Source organism: Haliotis cracherodii, unplaced genomic scaffold (assembly GCF_022045235.1).
Source record: "Haliotis cracherodii isolate W230 unplaced genomic scaffold, xgHalCrac1.p SCAF_16, whole genome shotgun sequence".
In the NCBI taxonomy this organism is placed as follows: Eukaryota; Metazoa; Mollusca; class Gastropoda; order Lepetellida; family Haliotidae; genus Haliotis; species Haliotis cracherodii.
Window position 1 is genome coordinate 7,272,790 of NW_027266271.1, and position 22,574 is coordinate 7,295,363.

The window sequence follows — 22,574 nt, forward strand, 5'->3', positions numbered from 1 at the left end:
CACATCTACTGACAGTATTAAAGGGAGGCTACCTCCACTGTCTGCTGCCCTGTCTCATCTCACACATCTACTGACAGTATTAAAGGGAGGCCACCTCCACAGTCTGCTGCCCTGTCTCATCTCACACATCTACTGACAGTATTAAAGGGAGGCCACCTCCACTGTCTGTTGCCCTGTCTCATCTCACACGTCTACTGACAGTATTGAAGGGAGGCCACCTCCACTGTCTGCTGCCCTGTCTCATCTCACACGTCTACTGACAGTATTAAAGGGAGGCCACCTCCACAGTCTGCTGCCCTGTCTCATTTCACACATCTATTGACAGTATTAAAGGGAGGCTACCTCCACAGTCTGCTGCCCTGTCTCATCGCACACATCTACTGACAGTATTAAAGGGAGGCCGCCTCCACTGTCTGTTGCCCTGTCTCATCTCACACATCTAGTAATAGTATTAAAGGGAGGCCACCTCAACTGTCTTCTGCCCTGTCTCATCTCACACGTCTAATGACAGTATTAAAGGGAGGCTACCTCCACAGTCTGCTGCCCTGTCTCATCTCACACATCTACTGACAGTATTAAAGGGAAGCCACCTCCACAGTCTGCTGCCCTGTCTTATCTCACACATCTAATGACAGTATTAAAGGGAGGCTACCTCCACAGTCTGCTGCCCTGTCTCATCTCACACATCTACTGACAGTATTAAAGGGAGGCCACCTCCACAGTCTGCTGCCCTGTCTCATCTCACACATCTACTGACAGTATTAAAGGGAAGCCACCTCCACAGTCTGCTGCCCTGTCTCATCTCACACATCTACTGACAGTATTAAAGGGAGGCCACCTCCACAGTCTTCTGCCCTGTCTCATCTCACACATCTAGTAATAGTATTAAAGGGAAGCCACCTCCACAGTCTGCTGCCCTGTCTCATCTCACACATCTACTGACAGTATTAAAGGGAGGCCACCTCCACAGTCTGTTGCCCTGTCTCATCTCACACATCTAGTAATAGTATTAAAGGGAGGCCACCTCCACAGTCTTCTGCCCTGTCTCATCTCACACATCTACTGACAGTATTAAAGGGAAGCCACCTCCACTGTCTGCTGCCCTGTCTCATCTCACACATCTACTGACAGTATTAAAGGGAGGCCACCTCCACAGTCTTCTGCCCTGTCTCATCTCACACATCCACTGACAGTATTAAAGGGAGGCTACCTCCACTGTCTGTTGCCCTGTCTCATCTCACACATCTACTGACAGTATTAAAGGGAGGCTACCTCCACTGTCTGCTGCCCTGTCTCATCTCACACATCTACTGACAGTATTAAAGGGAGGCTACCTCCACTGTCTTCTGCCCTGTCTCATCTCACACATCTACTGATAGTATTAAAGGGAGGCCACCTCCACTGTCTGTTGCCCTGTCTCATCTCACACATCTACTGACAGTATTAAAGGGAGGCTACCTCCACTGTCTGCTGCCCTGTCTCATCTCACACATCTACTGACAGTATTAAAGGGAGGCCACCTCCACTGTCTTCTGCCCTGTCTCATCTCACACATCTACTGTCAGTATTAAAGGGAGGCCACCTCCACAGTCTGCTGCCCTGTCTCATTTCACACATCTACTGACAGTATTAAAGGGAGGCCACCTCCACAGTCTTCTGCCCTGTCTCATCTCACACATCTACTGACAGTATAAAAGGGAGGCTACCTCCACTGTCTGCTGCCCTGTCTCATCTCACACATCTACTGACAGTATTAAAGGGAGGCCACCTCCACAGTCTTCTGCCCTGTCTCATCTCACACATCTACTGACAGTATTAAAGGGAGGCCACCTCCACAGTCTGTTGCCCTGTCTCATCTCACACATCTACTGACAGTATTAAAGGGAGGCCACCTCCACAGTCTTCTGCCCTGTCTCATCTCACACATCTACTGACAGTATAAAAGGGAGGCTACCTCCACAGTCTTCTGCCCTGTCTCATCTCACACATCTACTGACAGTATAAAAGGGAGGCTACCTCCACTGTCTACTACACTTTTTCAGTGCAGGTCTAGGTGCTGGAATTGCTTTGTTTTGAATTGAGATATTGTGGAATTAGGTTTAACAGTTATTGCTGGATATTTTAAGGTCATACAAGATCAGTTTGCAGATGAGTAATATGGTGTTTGGACGACCTGCTTCAAGCTTGCTGAGACCGTGTGCCCCTGGCCTAGAACCTGGGCCTTTGGTGTGCTTGAAACAACCTATCCTCTTATTATGTATCAAGTAGTGAAAATATCTAACTTTTGTTTAAATTAACAAGTTCTGAGGAAGAATAGACTATTACAGACACCTTAAAACCAGTTCAATGACACATATGTGTAAAGTGAAGATAAAGCGGAGAAACATATATTAAAACCAGGTACTCACACATTTGGACCAAAAGCGCTCTCATGGAAATAAAAATCACAAAACATGACATCCAGAAGCTGCCGACCTAGAACTATGGCGTCAACTTGGTGTCAGGTGTAACAGTTTGTGTGTGAGCCTGTATGGCAGTGAGAGTAGAGAACTTGTAGATTTACAGCCCAGTAACTAGTGGCTAAACACCAGGAGAACACTCCAGTCTGCTGCTGTAAGCACTCCACAGACCCTAGCCTCAGACCTACAGTGTTCCCCAGACTGTGCCCTGTTCAGGTCAAGACGTTGTGGTTACTGCTGTGTTGGAAACTGAGACATTAACTGTTAGATATCCATAATACATTGGCAGAGTAACAAACAGTATTTGTATGGATTTCAATCAAACTTGCTATGACGGACATTTTGCCTTGGCAGAATCCCCATTTCTATGGAAGTCTGTTGGTGCGAAAATTTTATTTTTACTTACCTAAGAAAGACTTTATTCAAAACCAGATGGTAAAATCTTACTGTGACGTCACAATCAGAGTCATTTAAAAAAATTGTTTGCTTCTTCTTCAAAAGGTTGTCTGAAAATGATGCCATATTGAGACCAGTTCATTAGCTTTTGCATTGATCTGGCAATCTTAACTTTGGTTTTCACAATTGGTTCGTGATGAACAACATTGCATTCATCAGAAGAAACAAACTGGTGACTTCCAGAATATTTTATTTCCTCTTTTCAGTTTGTGGAATCCATAAGCTAATGGCTTGGTATCATTTGTTCATTTTACATTTTTCAACATGATCAATCACCCCATATAGATGAAGCTTTCACCATTAAGAAAACAACATCATTCTATATTGTAGTGAAAAGATGTTTAAGCAAACAATATAAACTTGTGCTTTTTGCTATTTCCATCATTTTCAAATGTCAGTGATGTTCCTTCGATGCCTTCAACAGAGTGTTACTATACAAACAAGGTCGTGACATATGTAGCTACATAGTTACCCATTGTTGTGGAGCGACACACATCCCCTTTTGAGAAAAGCCAAAAATTCCCTTATTGTAAATTGGCAAAGAAATTAATTGTTGTTTGATTAATAAATGACCGATCTTATGAATCTATTGTTTTTTGCATTTGTTTGAAAGAAGCACCTATTCCATACTTTTCCTTATATTTCTCAAAACGAATTACATGGGGGCTATATCAATAGATTTAAATTAAAATGCAAAAATTACAACCACCTATATGCCGAAGATGTTTAATATGATGAATTTTAATTTTGAAGGTAAACAGACAATTTCTTTTCTATATGAAAATATTTACAAGATTAATTAGTGAAATTGTATTTACTATATTAATTCATATCCATGTGTGAACACATAAACAGTTGAATAAGATCTTAACTCCTGGTATAGTTTAGTAACATGGGCCTGAAGTTTAACAGTTTTACAAGGTCGTCACAGAACACAGTTTCTTATCACCTACTTATGGAGAACTAAATAGCTCTCTGCAGTAGCTAGAATGGGGAACAGTGCTGGCTGGAACTGCCTAGATCCCAAGTGTGATAAATATTTGACAAATAGCAAATTACAGTGTGAAATCAATAGCTCCACACACAGGAAATGGTTGACTTTCTTTACCTTGGAGGTGATTACAAAAACTGTATCACGCAAATAGACTTTGTGAAAACATCTCGCCTTTGGTTAGGTAATTATGTTTTGGTGTTATACTTTCTTTTCGTGTCAATAGGAGCAATTCATTTTGTAACATTCATATCACCATTTTAGTTTTCATCTGAAATTATTATCTTTTATCTTCACCATAAGTCAGAATAATATAAACTTAGCAGGTGACACGTCTGTCTGCCATGCACAGAATTGGAAATGTTTCTTATTTTGAGGAGTTCTTGTTCACAAAATATTAAACAATTAACATAATTCTTGTGGTGAGTGATTGTTAAGTGCTACTTTTATTACTTATGGCCATTCCAGGACACAGCTTTGTCATAACCTGCGGTGTTTTGTTACTGTAGCCTGTAATGTGATAGACACCAATATACCCTGGTATTTTTTAATTTTACAGTACAGTGCCTGTCCATATTCTTATTATCTTCCTTAAATTGCACACTCTACGCCTCACTCTGAAACCATTTGCAACTATGTACAGTATGTTAGTTTTGAGTCCTGTTTGAATGACAAGATGCTAAAGATAGCCCTCCAATCAACTACACAGTTCTTTCATGCGTGAAACAAGATTATGTCCCCAGCAGCTAACTCACCTTGTAGTAAGCCATCTCTAACACCACTGAGAACACTTAGTTGCAAGCCATCTCTAACACCACTGAGAACACCTTGTAGCAAGCCATCTCTAACACCACTGAGAACACCTTGTAGCAAGCCATCTCTAACACCACTGAGAACACCTTGTAGCAAGCCATCTCTAACACCACTGAGAACACCTTGTAGCAAGCCATCTCTAACACCACTGAGAACACCTTGTTACAAGCCATCTCTAACACCACTGAGAACACCTTGTTGCAAGCCATCTCTAACACCACTGAGAACACCTTGTTGCAAGCAATCTCTAACACCACTGAGAACACCTTGTTGCAAGCCATCTCTAACACCATTGAGAACACCTTGTTGCAAGCCATCTCTAACACCACTGAGAACACTTAGTTGCAAGCCATCTCTAACACCACAGAGAACACTTTGTTGCAAGCCATCTCTAACATCACTGAGAACACCTTGTTGCAAGCCATCTCTAACACCACCGAGGACACCTTGATGCAAGCCATCTCTAACACCACTGAGAACACTTAGTTGCAAGCCATCTCTAAGGTGAGGTGAGGTGAGGAGAGGTGAGAAGGGGTTTAACGTCGCGTCTAAGATTATTGCACTTATATAGCGACGTGCATGTATATGTGTGTGTTTGTGTGGCTGCTTGTACTAGTCCGGACTGATGCCGATTTATAGTGCTAGCTCACTGAGATACCATGCCGCAGTTTAACATTAATACCCCACTCAGACACAGTATACTGACTCCGAGCCGACAAGTCCTTGTTTTAGCCCCTTAATGCCGAGCGCCAGACAGGGTAACAACAAGTACCATCTTTAAACGTCTTTTGGTATGACGCGGTCGTGGATCGAACCCCGGACCTTCCGCTCTCCGGGCGGATGCTCTACCACTAGACCACGGAGGCGGTCGCAAGCCATCTCTAACACCACTGAGAACACCTTGTTGCAAGCCATCTCTAACACCACCGAGGACACCTAGTTACAAGCCATCTCTAACATCACTGAGAACACCTTGTTGCAAGCCATCTCTAACACCACCGAGGACACCTAATTGCACTTCCCTTCCTATCTTAACACTCAGGAAAATACATAGTTTCCAGCTAAAGCTTAACAGTTTTGTGATTTGAAAATATCAATGGCTTGCTTCTCATAGGCTGAGATTTTGAAACTGGACCTATGATGTACTTGTGTTAAGAAGTGGCATTTTGATCAGTCTTTGTTCACAAGTTAAAGCAAGGGAGACTCTATGTTCAGTCAGTGATGTTGCGATAGATGGAGATGGTGATGTCACAACCAAAATGAAGCCAGGTTCTGGGGCTTCAACAAGTACTTGGGGCACAGTGGGTTCTAGTGGAACGCGAGTACTCAATAAGGGGAGAGCACTCTGTTTCGCAAGTGTTGACTTGGATTACAATACTACGATTTTATTAGCAAACATTAGCATGTTGGCAATTGCATTAAGCTTCAGACCTTCCTGGGCAGCGAACTGGAGGGTGTGGGCATAGAAACGCAGCGAGAATACCCGGCTAACTTTGCCGCTAGTGACATATTGCTGGCATTAACAGGAGTTAGCTCAGCAACCTTCTCAATTCCAAATTCATCCTTCACCTGTTTCAAAAGCAATCTTAGTGCTACTGCAGCTGGAGATAAATGTGAGGTTACAGCACTTTCGATCATCGTAGACTACAGACGCTTTGTGATTACTGGGCTCAGATTCCGGTTTCACCAAGCCACCTTGCTATGGTGATGGGAAGCGCAAATTTGTGAATGAAATTGTTGTTAGTTGTAGTAACGTTATTCCTTTTATGGCATTTGTGCATCAATGACGTAGAAGGACGTCACATGATATGTGTTTGACACATGATCGATAATTGAAAAACACACATGCGGTGTCAACAACTTGGTATTTTCACTTCCTATTTGACAATAGGTTATCAGTTAACTTACTTAGTGTCAGAAATATGTGTAATTTCAGTGTGTACATATTGTGTACCGTATTTTCTTGAGTATAGTGCACACTTTTTTTCCAAAAAAACACAGCTGTGTAGAAGGGGGTGCGCATTATACACGAGTCAGTAGTGGGGTGTACATTATTTGAGAAACACGTGTCACTAGTGGGGTGTACATGATTTGAGTAACAAGTGTCACTAGTGGGGTGTACATGATTTGAGTAACACGAGTCACTAGTGGGGTGTACATGATTTGAGTAACATGTGTCACTAGTGGGGTGTACATGATTTGAGTAACATGTGTTACTAGTGGGATGTACATGATGTGAGTAACATGTGTCACTAGTGGGGTGTACATGATTTGAGTAACAAGTGTCACTAGTGGGGTGTACATGATTTGAGTAACAAGTGTCACTAGTGGGGTGTACATGATTTGAGTAACATGAGTCACTAGTGGGGTGTACATGATGTGAGTAACATGTGTCACTAGTGGGGTGTACATGATTTGAGTAACAAGTGTCACAAGTGGGATGTACATGATGTGAGTAACATGTGTCACTAGTGGGATGCACATGATTTGAGTAACAAGTGTCACAAGTGGGATGTACATGATGTGAGTAACATGTGTCACTAGTGGGATGCACATGATTTGAGTAACATGTGTCACTAGTGGGATGCACATGATGTGAGTAACAAGTGTCACTAGTGGAATGTACATGATTTGAGTAACAAGTGTCACAAGTGGGATGTACATGATTTGAGTAACACGTGTCACTAGTGGGGTGTACATGATTTGAGTAACACGTGTCACTAGTGGGGTGTACATGATTTGAGTAACATGTGTTACTAGTGGGGTGTACATGATTTGAGTAACAAGTGTCACTAGTGGAATGTACATGATTTGAGTAACAAGTGTCACAAGTGGGATGTACATGATTTGAGTAACACGTGTCACTAGTGGGGTGTACATGATTTGAGTAACACACGTCACTAGTGGGGTGTACATGATGTGAGTAACATGTGTCACTAGTGGGGTGTACATGATTTGAGTAACAAGTGTCACTAGTGGGGTGTACATGATTTGAGTAACACGAGTCACTAGTGGGGTGTACATGATTTGAGTAACATGTGTTACTAGTGGGATGTACATGATGTGGGTAACAAGTTTCACTAGTGGAGTGTACATGATTTGAGTAACATGTGTCACAAGTGGGATGTACATGATTTGAGTAACACGTGTCACTAGTGGGGTGTACATGATTTGAGTAACACGTGTCACTAGTGGGGTGTACATGATTTGAGTAACACGAGTCACTAGTGGGGTGTACATGATTTGAGTAACATGTGTCACTAGTGGGGTGTACATGATTTGAGTAACATGTGTTACTAGTGGGATGTACATGATGTGAGTAACATGTGTCACTAGTGGGATGCACATGATTTGAGTAACAAGTGTCACTAGTGGGATGTACATGATGTGAGTAACAAGTGTCACTAGTGGGGTGTACATGATTTGAGTAACAAGTGTCACAAGTGGGATGTACATGATTTGAGTAACAAGTGTCACTAGTGGGGTGTACATGATTTGAGTAACACACGTCACTAGTGGGGTGTACATGATGTGAGTAACATGTGTCACTAGTGGGGTGTACATGATTTGAGTAACATGTGTTACTAGTGGGATGTACATGATGTGAGTAACATGTGTCACTAGTGGGATGCACATGATTTGAGTAACAAGTGTCACTAGTGGGGTGTACATGATTTGAGTAACAAGTGTCACAAGTGGGATGTACATGATGTGAGTAACAAGTGTCACTAGTGGGGTGTACATGATTTGAGTAACATGTGTTACTAGTGGGATGCACATGATTTGAGTAACAAGTGTCACAAGTGGGATGTACATGATTTGAGTAACACGTGTCACTAGTGGGGTGTACATGATTTGAGTAACACACGTCACTAGTGGGGTGTACATGATGTGAGTAACATGTGTCACTAGTGGGGTGTACATGATTTGAGTAACAAGTGTCACTAGTGGGGTGTACATGATTTGAGTAACACGAGTCACTAGTGGGGTGTACATGATTTGAGTAACATGTGTTACTAGTGGGATGTACATGATGTGAGTAACAAGTTTCACTAGTGGAGTGTACATGATTTGAGTAACATGTGTCACAAGTGGGATGTACATGATTTGAGTAACACGTGTCACTAGTGGGGTGTACATGATTTGAGTAACGTGTCACTAGTGGGATGTACATGATTTGAGTAACATGTGTCACTAGTGGGATGTACATGATTTGAGTAACACATGTCACTAGTGGGGTGTACATGATTTGAGTAACATGTGTCACTAGTGGGATGTACATGATTTGAGTAACATGTGTCACTAGTGGGGTGTACATGATTTGAGTAACGTGTCACTAGTGGGGTGTACATGATTTGAGTAACACATGTCACTAGTGGGGTGTACATGATTTGAGTAACACATGTCACTAGTGGGGTGTACATGATTTGAGTAACACATGTCACTAGTGGGGTGTACATGATTTGAGTAACACGTGTCACTAGTGGGGTGTACATGATTTGAGTAACACGTGTCACTAGTGGGGTGTACATGATGTGAGTAACATGTGTCACTAGTGGGGTGTACATGATTTGAGTAACAAGTGTCACTAGTGGGATGTACATGATTTGAGTAACACATGTCACTAGTGGGGTGCACATGATTTGAGTAACATGTGTCACTAGTGGGATGTACAGGATTTGGGTAACAAGTGTCACTAGTGGGATGTACATGATTTGAGTAACATGTGTCACTAGTGGGGTGTACATGATTTGAGTAACACGTGTCACAAGTGGGATGTACATGATTTGAGTAACACGTGTCACTAGTGGGGTGTACATGATTTGAGTAACACGTGTCACTAGTGGGGTGTACATGATTTGAGTAACACATGTCACTAGTGGGGTGTACATGATTTGAGTAACACGTGTCACTAGTGGGATGTACATGATTTGAGTAACATGTGTCACTAGTGGGGTGTACATGATTTGAGTAACACGTGTCACTAGTGGGGTGCACATGATTTGAGTAACATGTGTCACTAGTGGGATGTACATGATTTGAGTAACAAGTGTCACTAGTGGGGTGTACATGATGTGAGTAACATGTGTTACTAGTGGGGTGTACATGATTTGAGTAACACATGTCACTAGTGGGGTGTACATGATTTGAGTAACACACGTCACTAGTGGGATGTACATGATTTGAGTAACGTGTCACTAGTGGGGTGTACATGATTTGAGTAACACGTGTCACTAGTGGGGTGTACATGATTTGAGTAACACATGTCACTAGTGGGGTGTACATGATTTGAATAACACATGTCACTAGTGGGGTGTACATGATTTGAGTAACACGTGTCACTAGTGGGGTGTACATGATTTGAGTAACATGTGTCACTAGTGGGGTGTACATGATTTGAGTAACAAGTGTCACTAGTGGGATGTACATGATTTGAGTAACACATGTCACTAGTGGGGTGCACATGATTTGAGTAACATGTGTCACTAGTGGGATGTACAGGATTTGGGTAACAAGTGTCACTAGTGGGATGTACATGATTTGAGTAACATGTGTCACTAGTGGGGTGTACATGATTTGAGTAACACGTGTCACAAGTGGGATGTACATGATTTGAGTAACACGTGTCACTAGTGGGGTGTACATGATTTGAGTAACACGTGTCACTAGTGGGGTGTACATGATTTGAGTAACACATGTCACTAGTGGGGTGTACATGATTTGAGTAACATGAACAATTTTGTATGAAAACTGTATGATAAGCAGACTCTTAGTATGGCCTGTGAAAGTGACAGACAGACAGGTCAACCAAGTGAGGTTTTTATCTTGTATCCAATAATATGAAAAACAAATGAATATTTATATGTTTATTTGGATAAAGTTTTGTTAATGAAGCACACTCACCTTGGTCGTGTGTTTGTTGCTGGTGGGTATGTGTTGTTGCTGTGTGTGTGCTGTGTTACAGGGGAATCGCGGACAGCAAGATCTCCAGCAACTGTCCCACGATGGGGGGAGAACCGAGGCGGCAGGATGTCCACAGCGCTCATCGTCACAGAAACCTGAAACAGGACCTTGTTTAGTTCCACCTGGTGCACCTGGCTTAATTTTGTAATTTTGGAAGACAAACCAAATTTATTATCCCTGAAATGAAAATGTTTTCAATGTAGAACTGGGTTACCTGTAGAATTAACTCTGCTAAATTTAACATTTGAAACTTCACCCTGCACGGTTGGTTCCAAATTCAATTTAGCAGGGTTAAATCTCCTGCTGACCTAGCTCTACATTGAAAACACAGAACACTTATATCCTTAGTATACAGGATCATATAGTTTTTAAACCCTGTCTTCATTTCCAGTAAACATATCCCCTTGTGGCATAATATGTCAAAACCTGAAATTATTTGAAAATATGCAAGTGCTTTACAATTATATATAATATTAAGCTATTGATGGACTGATTCCAAAATTAACATGTTGATACATTGCATATCACTTCAAATGCATATGATGTCAATATGCATCATGGGTTCAACAAATCTATGTTACACTGGTATTGTTAGATGTTATTTCAACATGAGAAAGTCTCAAGGCCATTCAGACAGAGATGGCTAATTGGTTATATACTCTGCAAGTAAAACCCTGCAAAAGTGATTTTAGATGTATATCTTATATATCATATAAATAATTAACGGATGGTATTCAAATGTTGAAAATTGGTACACATCATTGTCATTGACCCAGGTTCTTTATGACACACATGGAACATTAGATTATCAAGGTGAAGGTACTCTGTTCTCAATATCTTGTATGGCCACCATAAGAGTAAAAAACTGACAGGAAGCAATGAGATCCCGAATTGTGGCCTAGGGAATGTTCACACGCTCTGCAGGCAGTGCTTGGGCCAACTGTCGGAGGTTCTGTGGTTATTGCTTGAGTCGTTGATCCAGAGCAATCCATAAATGTTCAAGCATAAAACTTGACCCGTCACTAAACCAAAGTTGTCTCCATTGCAGTTGTGGCAATACTCTGTGACCTTGACACCATTGATGTTGCAGCCGACCATGTAAATGACACCTCAAACTGGTCATCTAGCGCGATTACCTTCAGCATGTTCATGGTTCCTCACTTTCTGGGTTGATATCATACACAATCCTGGTATTGTCGTAGTTGTAGAAGTGGCCGTGGGGGTTCTTTCACGTAAGTGACGTAGCCGTAGGAATGTGTGCTGTGCTCTGGTAGTGATACCTGGTCAACCGGACCTGGGAAGGTCTCGTGTTGTCCCATGTGCCTGATAACAGTTCCACATTTTTGAAATGGTGCTTGTTGCTACGTGGAAAAACCTGGCTACAGCTGAAGATGATTCTCCTGTTTAATGTCAGCCAATGTCATTGTTGTATTGGGCTTCCTTCCGTCATGGCATGTTTTCACTATTCATGGGCTGTAAGATTGTGATGACATGCAAATCAAAACCCAACTTTTTTATAGCCCAACATGTAATGCTGCATGTGCATGTCATGTTGGTGTGTTCCTGCACCAGACTCTCATCTGGTTGTGTTTTCGGGATTTTTACATCTTTTCACCAAAGTTCTGCAGTACCTCATTTTTTTCCACACAAATCAATCCCCATCCATGCAGAAATTACCAATTCATTTTTTATATTAATTTTGTATGGATATCGGCAATACTCTGTCAGATATTTACTATTTTACTACTGTTATGTTTCTTTTTTTTCAGAGTATATATGTCAGTAGTCTAATATTGGACATCTTTGTGAGGCAAGGGAATAAACTGACTGTAATAGTCCAGTTGTCAGCCTTGCCAAACAAGGCCGGAATTTCTGGGCTTGATTGTAAAGGTACCAGTGGCTACTAAGAGTTATGTCCCATTTATGTCCCCCCCCCTTCCTTATATTCCATCTCTCATATGATTTGCATTTGCTTCAAGCAAAATAGTGACGCCCAGTTTGAACACTCTGATAGATAATCCAAATCAATAATATGATAAACAGGTCTTATATTGCAAAGTGCATCAAAGTGCACCTTAATTAAAAACCTGGAATGATTTGGAAAATATCTGTTCATGCCATGTTGGCGGTACATGTGCTTTGTAAATCCAGCAAACGACCAAAATCTGCACAGCAGTTTGCGAACCGGATGTTGATTTCGTCACACGATTTAGACTCGTTAGTCCAGCCAAACTATAACTGCATAACTCCAGCCTTTAATAGTCAGTGAACTCCCTTGCCTCAGGAAGATGAATATTGGATATCTTTCCACAGTTTAGTGGTTTGCTTTGCCATATCAGTAGAACTTGGCAGATATTACAATCCAATCTTGCAACTTATATCACAAAATTGGACAAATATACGCAAAACAATTGAACATAAACAGAGCTCCAGATAAGCTTTTGGTGTTGTGGGTATTTTACCCATGCCTTTTAAAATCATTGGGTATCAGTAATTCTATCTGGGTATTCAAATTTCTGTTACCCAATAGTTTTTACACATGTGGGTATTTAAGTTAAATATTTAAAAACACAATTCATCTAGTCCCTGCAAACTGGTGTTGTGTGGGTTCGAGTGCTTTATAGGACTCAAAAATACCACGATACTTGCACATGATAGTGTGATGGCAAATGATCATGATGTAACTGTCATCGTGGAGTTTGACAAGGTTGATGGAATGCCCGTTTATAATTTCAAAATAAGTTGCTGATTTGCTAATCGAATACGCAGGGTTACTTCAGGATATTTTAATGATACTCACAAGTTTTATTTTTGTAGCATATCTGTAATGTTCGTTGCGTATTTGATACGCTTGGATTTTATTTTACTGCATATTTCTGCATTTCTGATGCCTATTTTACGCAGATACGCAGCTTATTTGGAGCTCTGCATAAAAAATTACTAAAACCTGACCATGCTGGAGCTATATTTTGCCTACAGGCGTTTAAGTAACTTTGATGCATAGGATCTTTTACAATGCACAGATCAAAGAAATTAAATATTCATGCATAAGATACTGGCTACAATCTATATATACCCTGGTTTCTCCATTTTTCGACGGTGTAAGAGAATAATGTCATCGATTGCGGACTAATCAAAACCAAAACGTATTCTTTCATAATCCATTAATCAAGTGTTTAAAACAGCTTACTTTGATTTGTTTATATATATTTTCGATGTTTCTCTCCGCATAATCAGTTGCCAAATTGATTGTTTCATGTCTGGTATAGCCGTACCCAATCTCACTCATGACTTTAATGTGATCAACAAGCAGGGACTCCTCCTCTTGTGTGAACATAGTGGTTTTGCCAGATTTAACGACATCAATATGGATTCTGCCTCTCACACGATCTTTCAAGGTAGTAATAGGAACCCCCCACCGTACTGCAGCTTGCTGAACAGGGACATTCTCCTCCAAAACTGTCATATATGAGTTGTGTAAGTCTTCCTGTGTATAGGACGACCTATATGACCCTCGAGCTGAAGGAAGTGGCTGCAAGTAATTAAACCCATTTATTGTACACAATATTTACTGTTTTTTGTTGCTATATCTTGCTATGTGACTCTTTTCAATTACAAAGAACACTGGTCGCGTAAAAGTAAATCTAACTGATGTAGGAAGTCAACAACGTACTGTTAAGTTCAGTAAGGATGGCCCAGTCAAGCTTCCGTACTTTTTTTAGCGGTCTGAGCGTGACGTCATTAGAAATAGTCCAGTAATTAAAAGGTCCAGGTTCAACAAAATTGACGGAAAAGGTTTATTGCTGGATTTTGGTGCCTTGGCACCTATACATTAAAATAAAAAATAGTTTACCAAAATCGGACATGGGGAACCATCCGAAAATAGGTCAAATCCAAGATGGCCACCAACAAAAGTAATAATAGTCATAAACGTGGAACCAATAACAAAAAACCCATTTATGATGAGTCTATCTATATTAGCTTGCCAGGATAAATGCAAAGGAATGTATATTTAACAATTTTGAAAGGAAAATTCACATAGAAATTTAAAATAATGCTTCAAAATGACGAAAAAGTACATAAATTTGTTAATATCAGTAATTCTTGCAGAACATGAACCGATTTATTATAATGTTGACGTTTCGCATATAAAATCATGCAGTTTATTGTCTTCACATAAATAATCAAGTTAGAAACAAAAATAATTGAAAAAACCCAAAGTATTCCCTTCTTCAAAATGGCGGCCGAGCATACAATGTTTTAAAGATAGACCTCAAGAACATAAAGGTATGTATAAGCTATTTTTCTTTTATAGCTAAAATGAAAACTTGTATAATATATAGTTGATTGGCTCTAGAGAGGAATAACTGATGAAAATATGAACAAATATAATTATAAAATTTGAAACAGAGCCTTAAAATTAACATCAATATTTGTTTAAAGGAAAATCAAGGGAGATAATCCAAACTCCGGGAAGCAGTTATTTTTCTCAAATGGTATTACCTTCTCAGAAACTTTATTAAAAGTTAATTCAGAAGATATAATCAAGACATTTAGCACAAAAATCATTTGCTATAATCGGAAAAGCAACATTTGTATCTGGACACATGTCAACCATATTTCTATCAACTGTTACTATTCGCAGGTGACTATTCTCAACTGAAGGTGACCTATGTAGATCACAGATGGTGACTTGTTTGCTATGTATGGAACCAGTTAACCTGGACAAACCCCAGGATTATGTGAAGTTGACAGCAAAATGCTGCTGTAAATTCGATGCACCAGACATCATATACAACTGTAGCCTGTTGGTACACAGTGTCGAAGTATGCATAAAAATCCAAAGGCAATCAAAGTAGCTGAAACCTTTTGATCATATGTTTAAGCCTTAAATTTTAAAACTCACTGTTTTCTATGTGGTACTTTTACAAACATCCATATAGAAGTGTACTTCAGCCGTGCGATGGCTCTTCAGTTACTCAACATATGTCTGCAACATACTGTGTCAACAGGCAAGGTGATTGGACCAAGATGGTACAGTCAAGTATTGTGCCCATATACAATCTACCAGCTGAAGAAGCTATCCATCACCATGCTTGTGATAAGAATTTTCCGGAGAGGGACAAGTATACCTGCAGCTTATATTGAACATGGGGAGGCTCCACCAAAGAAACGGAGACTTGGTCGACTGAAGTGTATGTCCTAGATGACAGCATTTGAGATTGCCATTTATTACTTGGAAGAGAATGATGATGAAACGATTCCTTTGGACAATTTGCATCACATTATGAAGTCAATGAGTGCACTGAGTGATGATCAACTACACACTACATCTCAGCTGAAAAGGGAATTCATGAATCACTATGGGAACAAGGTATTCATAACTAATCAGGCAACAACCTAACATTGCATCTCTTACGGCATATGAAAATGTTGCAAAGGTGGACAAATCCGACATGGTCAGTTTGATTAAAGTTGGAGGAGGATACGTTCATACGCAGGTATAGAGCATGTCGAAACATGTTGATGTGTATCTCGACAATGAGCAGATGGCATTGATTGACACCAATCTTGATTACCTCCCACATGCATTACGCATCCTCCTTCAAGCTATCATCAAGAGCTGAGCTGCATCATTGGGTCAGGCAATAATGCATTCGAAATGTCCCCATCATTTCTGCCTCCTCGACAAGTTTGACAAAGTATCACACTATAACACATATATGGTCATCGTAATTTAGTGGATATGATAAGCCAACTCGGTTTCAGCTCCTCGTAAATTTAGAAAATTCTCGGTGACCACTCATGGTGTTCACCTAATCAGAGACATTGCAGATACATTCGTGCAATACCAGGCTGGTTATATAGATCATGCCAGCAAAAGGTTTGATGGGACTGGCTCAATCCATGCCATGGGCGAGATGGTGAGACGGAGGGTACCAAGAGTTAAGGTGGACTTGGATGATGTTAAAAAAATCAACAGTGTCAAACCATTCTCACAAAGAAATCCAAAGGCAGTGCTGGCGAACATTATCTATTCACCAACTGGTGACTTCTGTCTTGATGAAAAGAATAGCAAACTAGATAATTTGTGGAGTGCGCCACTTCTGTGTGTGTTGACCACTGTGTTCCGGTTGCATGCAGTTGCTCCATTCTGACATTCCATACCCCAGGAAGAGCTCTGAGATATTCTTGTTGATTATCAATGTGACACCAAGTGACGAATCCTGTGTCAGATCAACGCTGGAGTATATTTCCAAATATGCCAGACGACATGGAATCACGCCGGTTATTACAATCGACCAGCAACTTTGGTGAATTGCATACATGATCATTGAATCACGGCCAGCTGAGAGCCCCTTGCATCAAATAGCCCTGGTCTTGGGGGGATTCCATACTTAGATGAGTTTTGTGGGTACAGTTGGGAATCTGATGGCTGGATCTGGGTTAAAGGAGATCATCACTCAAGTATATTCAGAGGGTAGTACAGATCAGATGTTGTCCGGCAAATCTGTGTCACAAGCTGTGCAGGCTCATTTCTTGAGGAACCATTTCTGCAATGCTCTTATCGAACGTGTTTGATGGTTATTGTGGTGTTTTTTTACCAAGGATGAGACCCATCAGAGAAGAACAGGAAGTGAGATTGGAGTGGATGTGGATTTCACACCAGACTTGATTCTGAAAATGAAGAAAAAGCCCTTTTGGCAAATGAAAGAAACAAACAGAAATTCATCACTCTGTTGGGGTCAAAAATCGAAAAAGGTGGGTTTTCAGATTAAACACTCATCCAGAGATGCTGACTATGACATTTCAATGTCTGCTTGTACATTGGCTCAAACACAGCCTGTGGTAGTGGTAGGGAATGACACCGACCTTCTCATCCTGTTGCAATATCACTTCAGACCCGATACCATGAAGCCATCTTTCTTCAGACAAGTACAAAGATCACTGACATCTTCATCCTACAGATGATCCTTGATCCTAATCTCAGCCATTCTTTGCTCTTTGTACATGCATTGTCAGGGACCGACACAACATCGAGGCCATATGGCATGGGGATGGTCTCAGGAATATTCAAAGGTTTTTAATGGTGACAGGTGGAAACCATGCAGAAATCGAGCAGGCTGGTAATCAGGCACATGCAATCCTCTGCGGCTGTATGCCTGGCTTGGATTTGAATTCTGAACGTGTGACAATATTCACTGAGAATATATGTATCAAGCTCAAATTACCTACCCCGTCGACACCTTCCACCGACATCAAATGCTGCCAGATTGCCCAGCCAACGAGTCTGACTCCAAGTGCAGACCTGGCTAGGCAACAATATGGATGCGACAGAATGGGGCTGGACGTTTCACAAGAGCAACAAGGGCACTATATTGAAACCAATCACAAGGCACCAAGCTGTCACTCCTAAATTTCTGTTGAAAATAATCAGATACAATTGCACTGGAAAGTGTGATGAAAACACATGCTCATGCAGAAAAAAATTGTCTACAATGTACCTCAGCATGTGGACAATGCAAAGGGATGACATTTTCAAATGGACCCAGTCATGACTTCTCTGACATTACTGAATAATCGTCTCTTCATGTCCAGATTATGAGTGTGAATATAAAGACTGTCTTGAACTTTAGACATTTAAATTGATAGTAAGTTTGACTTGTAAACTGTAGTATTGCAGGGTTATTCCCTCTTTATAAGCCCGTGTTAAGTATTTTGTAGTCCGATATGGAACAATTGCATTTTTTTCACATTTCGGGCAGCTGTAATATATTTCTGTGTAAGATTTCACTTTAAAATTATTAAATATATATTCCCCTGTCTTAATCTTATGAAGTTGATTATAAATAGAGTCATCATCCATGTTTAGATTTTGATTGATTCTTTTTTTTTTACTTTTTCGATTTTCGTTTGTATTGATGGCGGCCATCTTGGATTTGACCTATTTTGGGTGTTTCCCCAAGTCAAATTTTGGTAAACTATTTTTTTTTTTAAAGTAGACCTATCAAGGCAGTGAAATGTGTTAAAAAACCTTTTCCGTCAATTTTGTTGAACCTTCATGAAAAATAAACCTTTAATTACCGGACTAAAAGTGTGTATTTACTGAGGCCATTGACAAGTGCTAGCAGACGATTGACTTTGGTGGGATTTTGACCGACTGACTTGATGAAATCTGACATTAAAAGTGAAGACTTTTTGGGAATAGGTAATCCTGGCTTTATATGCAGTGTGGTGTGTAGTTTTTGTTTAACTTACCTTACGAATCTCCATTATCGGCAAAATTTTGTTTGCGAGATGCGGGGGTCGGGTTGTTGTTTACGACTCCCTGTGACCTCTGACCTCGCACGTGTTCTCGGAAAATAACGCGATAACATCGGCCGTCGAAAAATGGAGAACGTCGAATAATATCTATCAAAACAAAGATCATGGGATAAACATTTGAGTCTGCTGAGCACAAATACAAATTAGTGTATGCCTTATTATATAGACATGATGCAAACAGATTCGTTACAGCAGAGAGCATAAAATAGATTGTGGTCTCTGGTTGCAAAAACAAAACAGTTTTAATTATGACAAAATGATTTGATTTCCTTTAGTACAGAGGCATTCACAAATGTGGTTATGTCGAATTTACCTTTTGTTAAAGAATGATCACATATATTGATTGTCTGACAGATTACTTTGTATTTTGAAAATATCAGCTGGAGGCCGCCATGTTGTTGATCCGTCTCTTTGACAATGTCAACTTCCTGTAAGGGAAGGAATCCATCGCGCACCTGCTCAACAGGTAGGCATTTATGGGGCGCTTCTTTTACTTGTTGTCTCACACTGCCATTGGGAAATAACATTGGAAGTTAACAGCTCTACTACTCGATACAAATTTGTCGAGAAGTTGATAACACCCCACCCCAGGGACTGATGACATGTAGTACATCTAAACATACAAGTGGCATATCTCAACACACATGTGGTACATCTAAACACACATGTGGTACATCTAAACATACAAATGGTACATCTAAACATACAAGTGGTACATCTAAACATATATGTGGTACATCTAAACATACAAGTGGAACATCTAAACATACAAGTGGTATATTCAAACATACACGTGGTACATCTAAACATACATGTGGTACATCTAAACATACATGTGGTATATTTAAACATACAAGTGGTATATTTAAACATACACATGGTACATCTAAACACACATGGCACATCTAAACACACATGTGGTACATCTAAACATACAAGTGGTACATCTAAACATACATGTGGTACATCTAAACATACATGTGGTACATCTAAACATACATGTGGTACATCTAAACATACATGTGGTATATTTAAACATACAAGTGGTATATTTAAACATACATGTGGTACATCTAAACATACACGTGGTACATCTAAACATACATGTGGTATATTTAAACATACAAGTGGTACATCTAAACATACATGTGGTATATTTAAACATACAAGTGGTATATCTAAACATACACGTGGTACATCTAAACATACAAGTGGTACATCTAAACATACAAGTGGTACATCTAAACATACACGTGGTACATCTAAACATACATGTGGTACATCTAAACATACATGTGGTATATTTAAACATACAAGTGGTATATTTAAACATACATGTGGTACATCTGAACATACACGTGGTACATCTAAACATACATGTGGTATATTTAAACATACAAGTGGTACATCTAAACATACATGTGGTACATCTAAACATAAATGTGGTACATCTAAACATACATGTGGTATATTTAAACATACAAGTAGTATATTTAAACAAACATGTGGTACATCTAAGCATACATGTGGTACATCTAAACATACACGTGGTACATCTAAACATACAAGTGGTACATCTAAACATATATGTGGTACATCTAAACATACAAGTGGTGTATTTAAACATACACATTGTACATCTAAACACACATGGCACATCTAAACACACATGTGGTACATATAAACATACAAGTGGAACATCTAAACATACATGTGGTACATCTAAACATACAAGTGGTACATCTAAACATACAAGTGGTATATTTAAACATACACGTGGTACATCTAAACATACATGTGGTACATCTAAGCATACAAGTGGTACATCTAAACATACAAGTGGTACATCTAAACATAAATGTGGTACATCTAAACATACATGTGGTATATTTAAACATACAAGTAGTATATTTAAACATACATGTGGTACATCTAAGCATACATGTGGTACATCTAAACATACATGTGGTACATCTAAACATACAAGTGGTATATTTAAACATACAAGTGGTATATTTAAACATACATGTGGTACATCTAAACATACAAGTGGTATACCTAAACATACATGTGGTACATCTAAACATACACGTGGTATATCTAAATACATACTACAACATAAGACCCGCAAAGATCCGGGTTAGAATTCGTCTTCAGCGACCATTCTTGTCACAAGAGGGTACTAAATAGATTGAGTGGCCAGGTTCAATGAATAGGTTGATGCATGTCATGGTATAACAATGGCGTAGATCGATCACAAGAAGTATAAAAATAAAACTCGATTGCCCAATCACTTTAATGTTTTGCGAAAACAGAACATAAAAAATAGTGCACCATATCTGATTGAGTCTGACGCTACTGCTGTTGCTATATTAAGCTTAACCAATGAAACACATGGTGAATGTTGATTTACAACAACGTCACCAAACTTACATAGCACTCTGTAAGTGTCTGGAATTCATAACCAACGGTTGATAGCATGATCAACGATCTGCAATGACAAGGCCGTAGTTAACTTACTTTGACAGGGGAGGTAGAGGCGGGGGGGGGGCAAATATTTGAACAAGTATCACTTGTCCCCAACTCCCCAACTTGTATTTTCATACCCAAACCCCCCATCACCCCACCCCACCCACCCCCGGCTGGCTACGTCACTGAATGACGTCACTGGGCTCTATCCAGTCAGATTTACACTGGCGTATTGGTGAAAACGCCTTGAGGATGCATTCATTCGCACAATAATAACGACCCAAGATCAGAAGTCAGTATCGTTCTTGAAACTATGGATATGAACAAATCCAAACACCTATTCACGTTTAGCCAAAAGCCACGATGGAATCCTAAAGTAAAGACATGACTGTTGGACCGCCATGGCGGCTCTCGGCTAGTTCACGTGCTGTCACGCGATACGCGGCAGGTGTAACTAATTGCACGTGCACGTCTTCAAATGAAATTCATGCAAACATCCAGTTAACTCGGTTGTTAATAAGTACGAAGTCATCAACTAGGTATCTATTTTTAGGGAGTAATGTTCACAAATCCCCAAGGCCACCAACATCAAGTGAGTGAGTAACATACGTTTTTTGGGGTCGCTTTCAACAACATTCTAGCCTCCATCATGGCAGGAGATACCAAGCATAAGCTTCACGCATTGTACCCATGCCAGGATCCAGTCGGGGTCGGCAGCGTGAGGAGCACATGCGTTCTTACCTCAAGGCTACGCTCTATTATATTAATCAGGCTCACAGATGTGACCAAAGTTTTGTAAAAAGAACAAATTGGATGTGATTAGTTTTCAGGTTTATTTCAAACTAATATTGGAGTTTGTCTTGTGTAATACAAAAACGTACATGGCTTGACAGAAAGAACACAAACGATGATGAAAATAAATTATCTGAATTCTACGATCTCATTGCAATTTTGGATACAAAACATCTGGATTCAGTTTGTTTCTCCAAATGCAACTGACAGGTTTCCATCTACCTTCAAAAACCAAATCAGAAAACGTTGATTTTCTCCCAAATTGGAAGGAATTCCTAGATTCTGCTGACTGCCACATTCATCGT

General features: G+C 40.1%; 1 protein-coding gene across 2 annotated transcripts in view; it reads right to left on the reverse strand.

The window, feature by feature from the left end:
• The window catches only part of LOC139463354 (flagellum-associated coiled-coil domain-containing protein 1-like), a 52,160-nt gene extending 32,751 nt beyond the window's left edge, over positions 1-19,409 (reverse strand). Inside the window, exons 1-2 of one of the 2 annotated variants that reach the window (XM_071244608.1) lie at positions 19,322-19,409; positions 10,624-10,778 (exon numbers count right to left, since the gene is read on the reverse strand). In XM_071244608.1, coding sequence (XP_071100709.1) covers positions 10,624-10,766 — 143 coding nt within the window. In that variant the 5' untranslated portion in view covers positions 10,767-10,778; positions 19,322-19,409. Of the gene's footprint in view, positions 1-10,623; positions 10,779-18,942; positions 19,010-19,321 lie in introns of those variants that run through there. The other variant, XM_071244607.1, reaches the window with a different exon arrangement.
• Between the last annotated feature and the right edge of the window lie 3,165 nt (positions 19,410-22,574).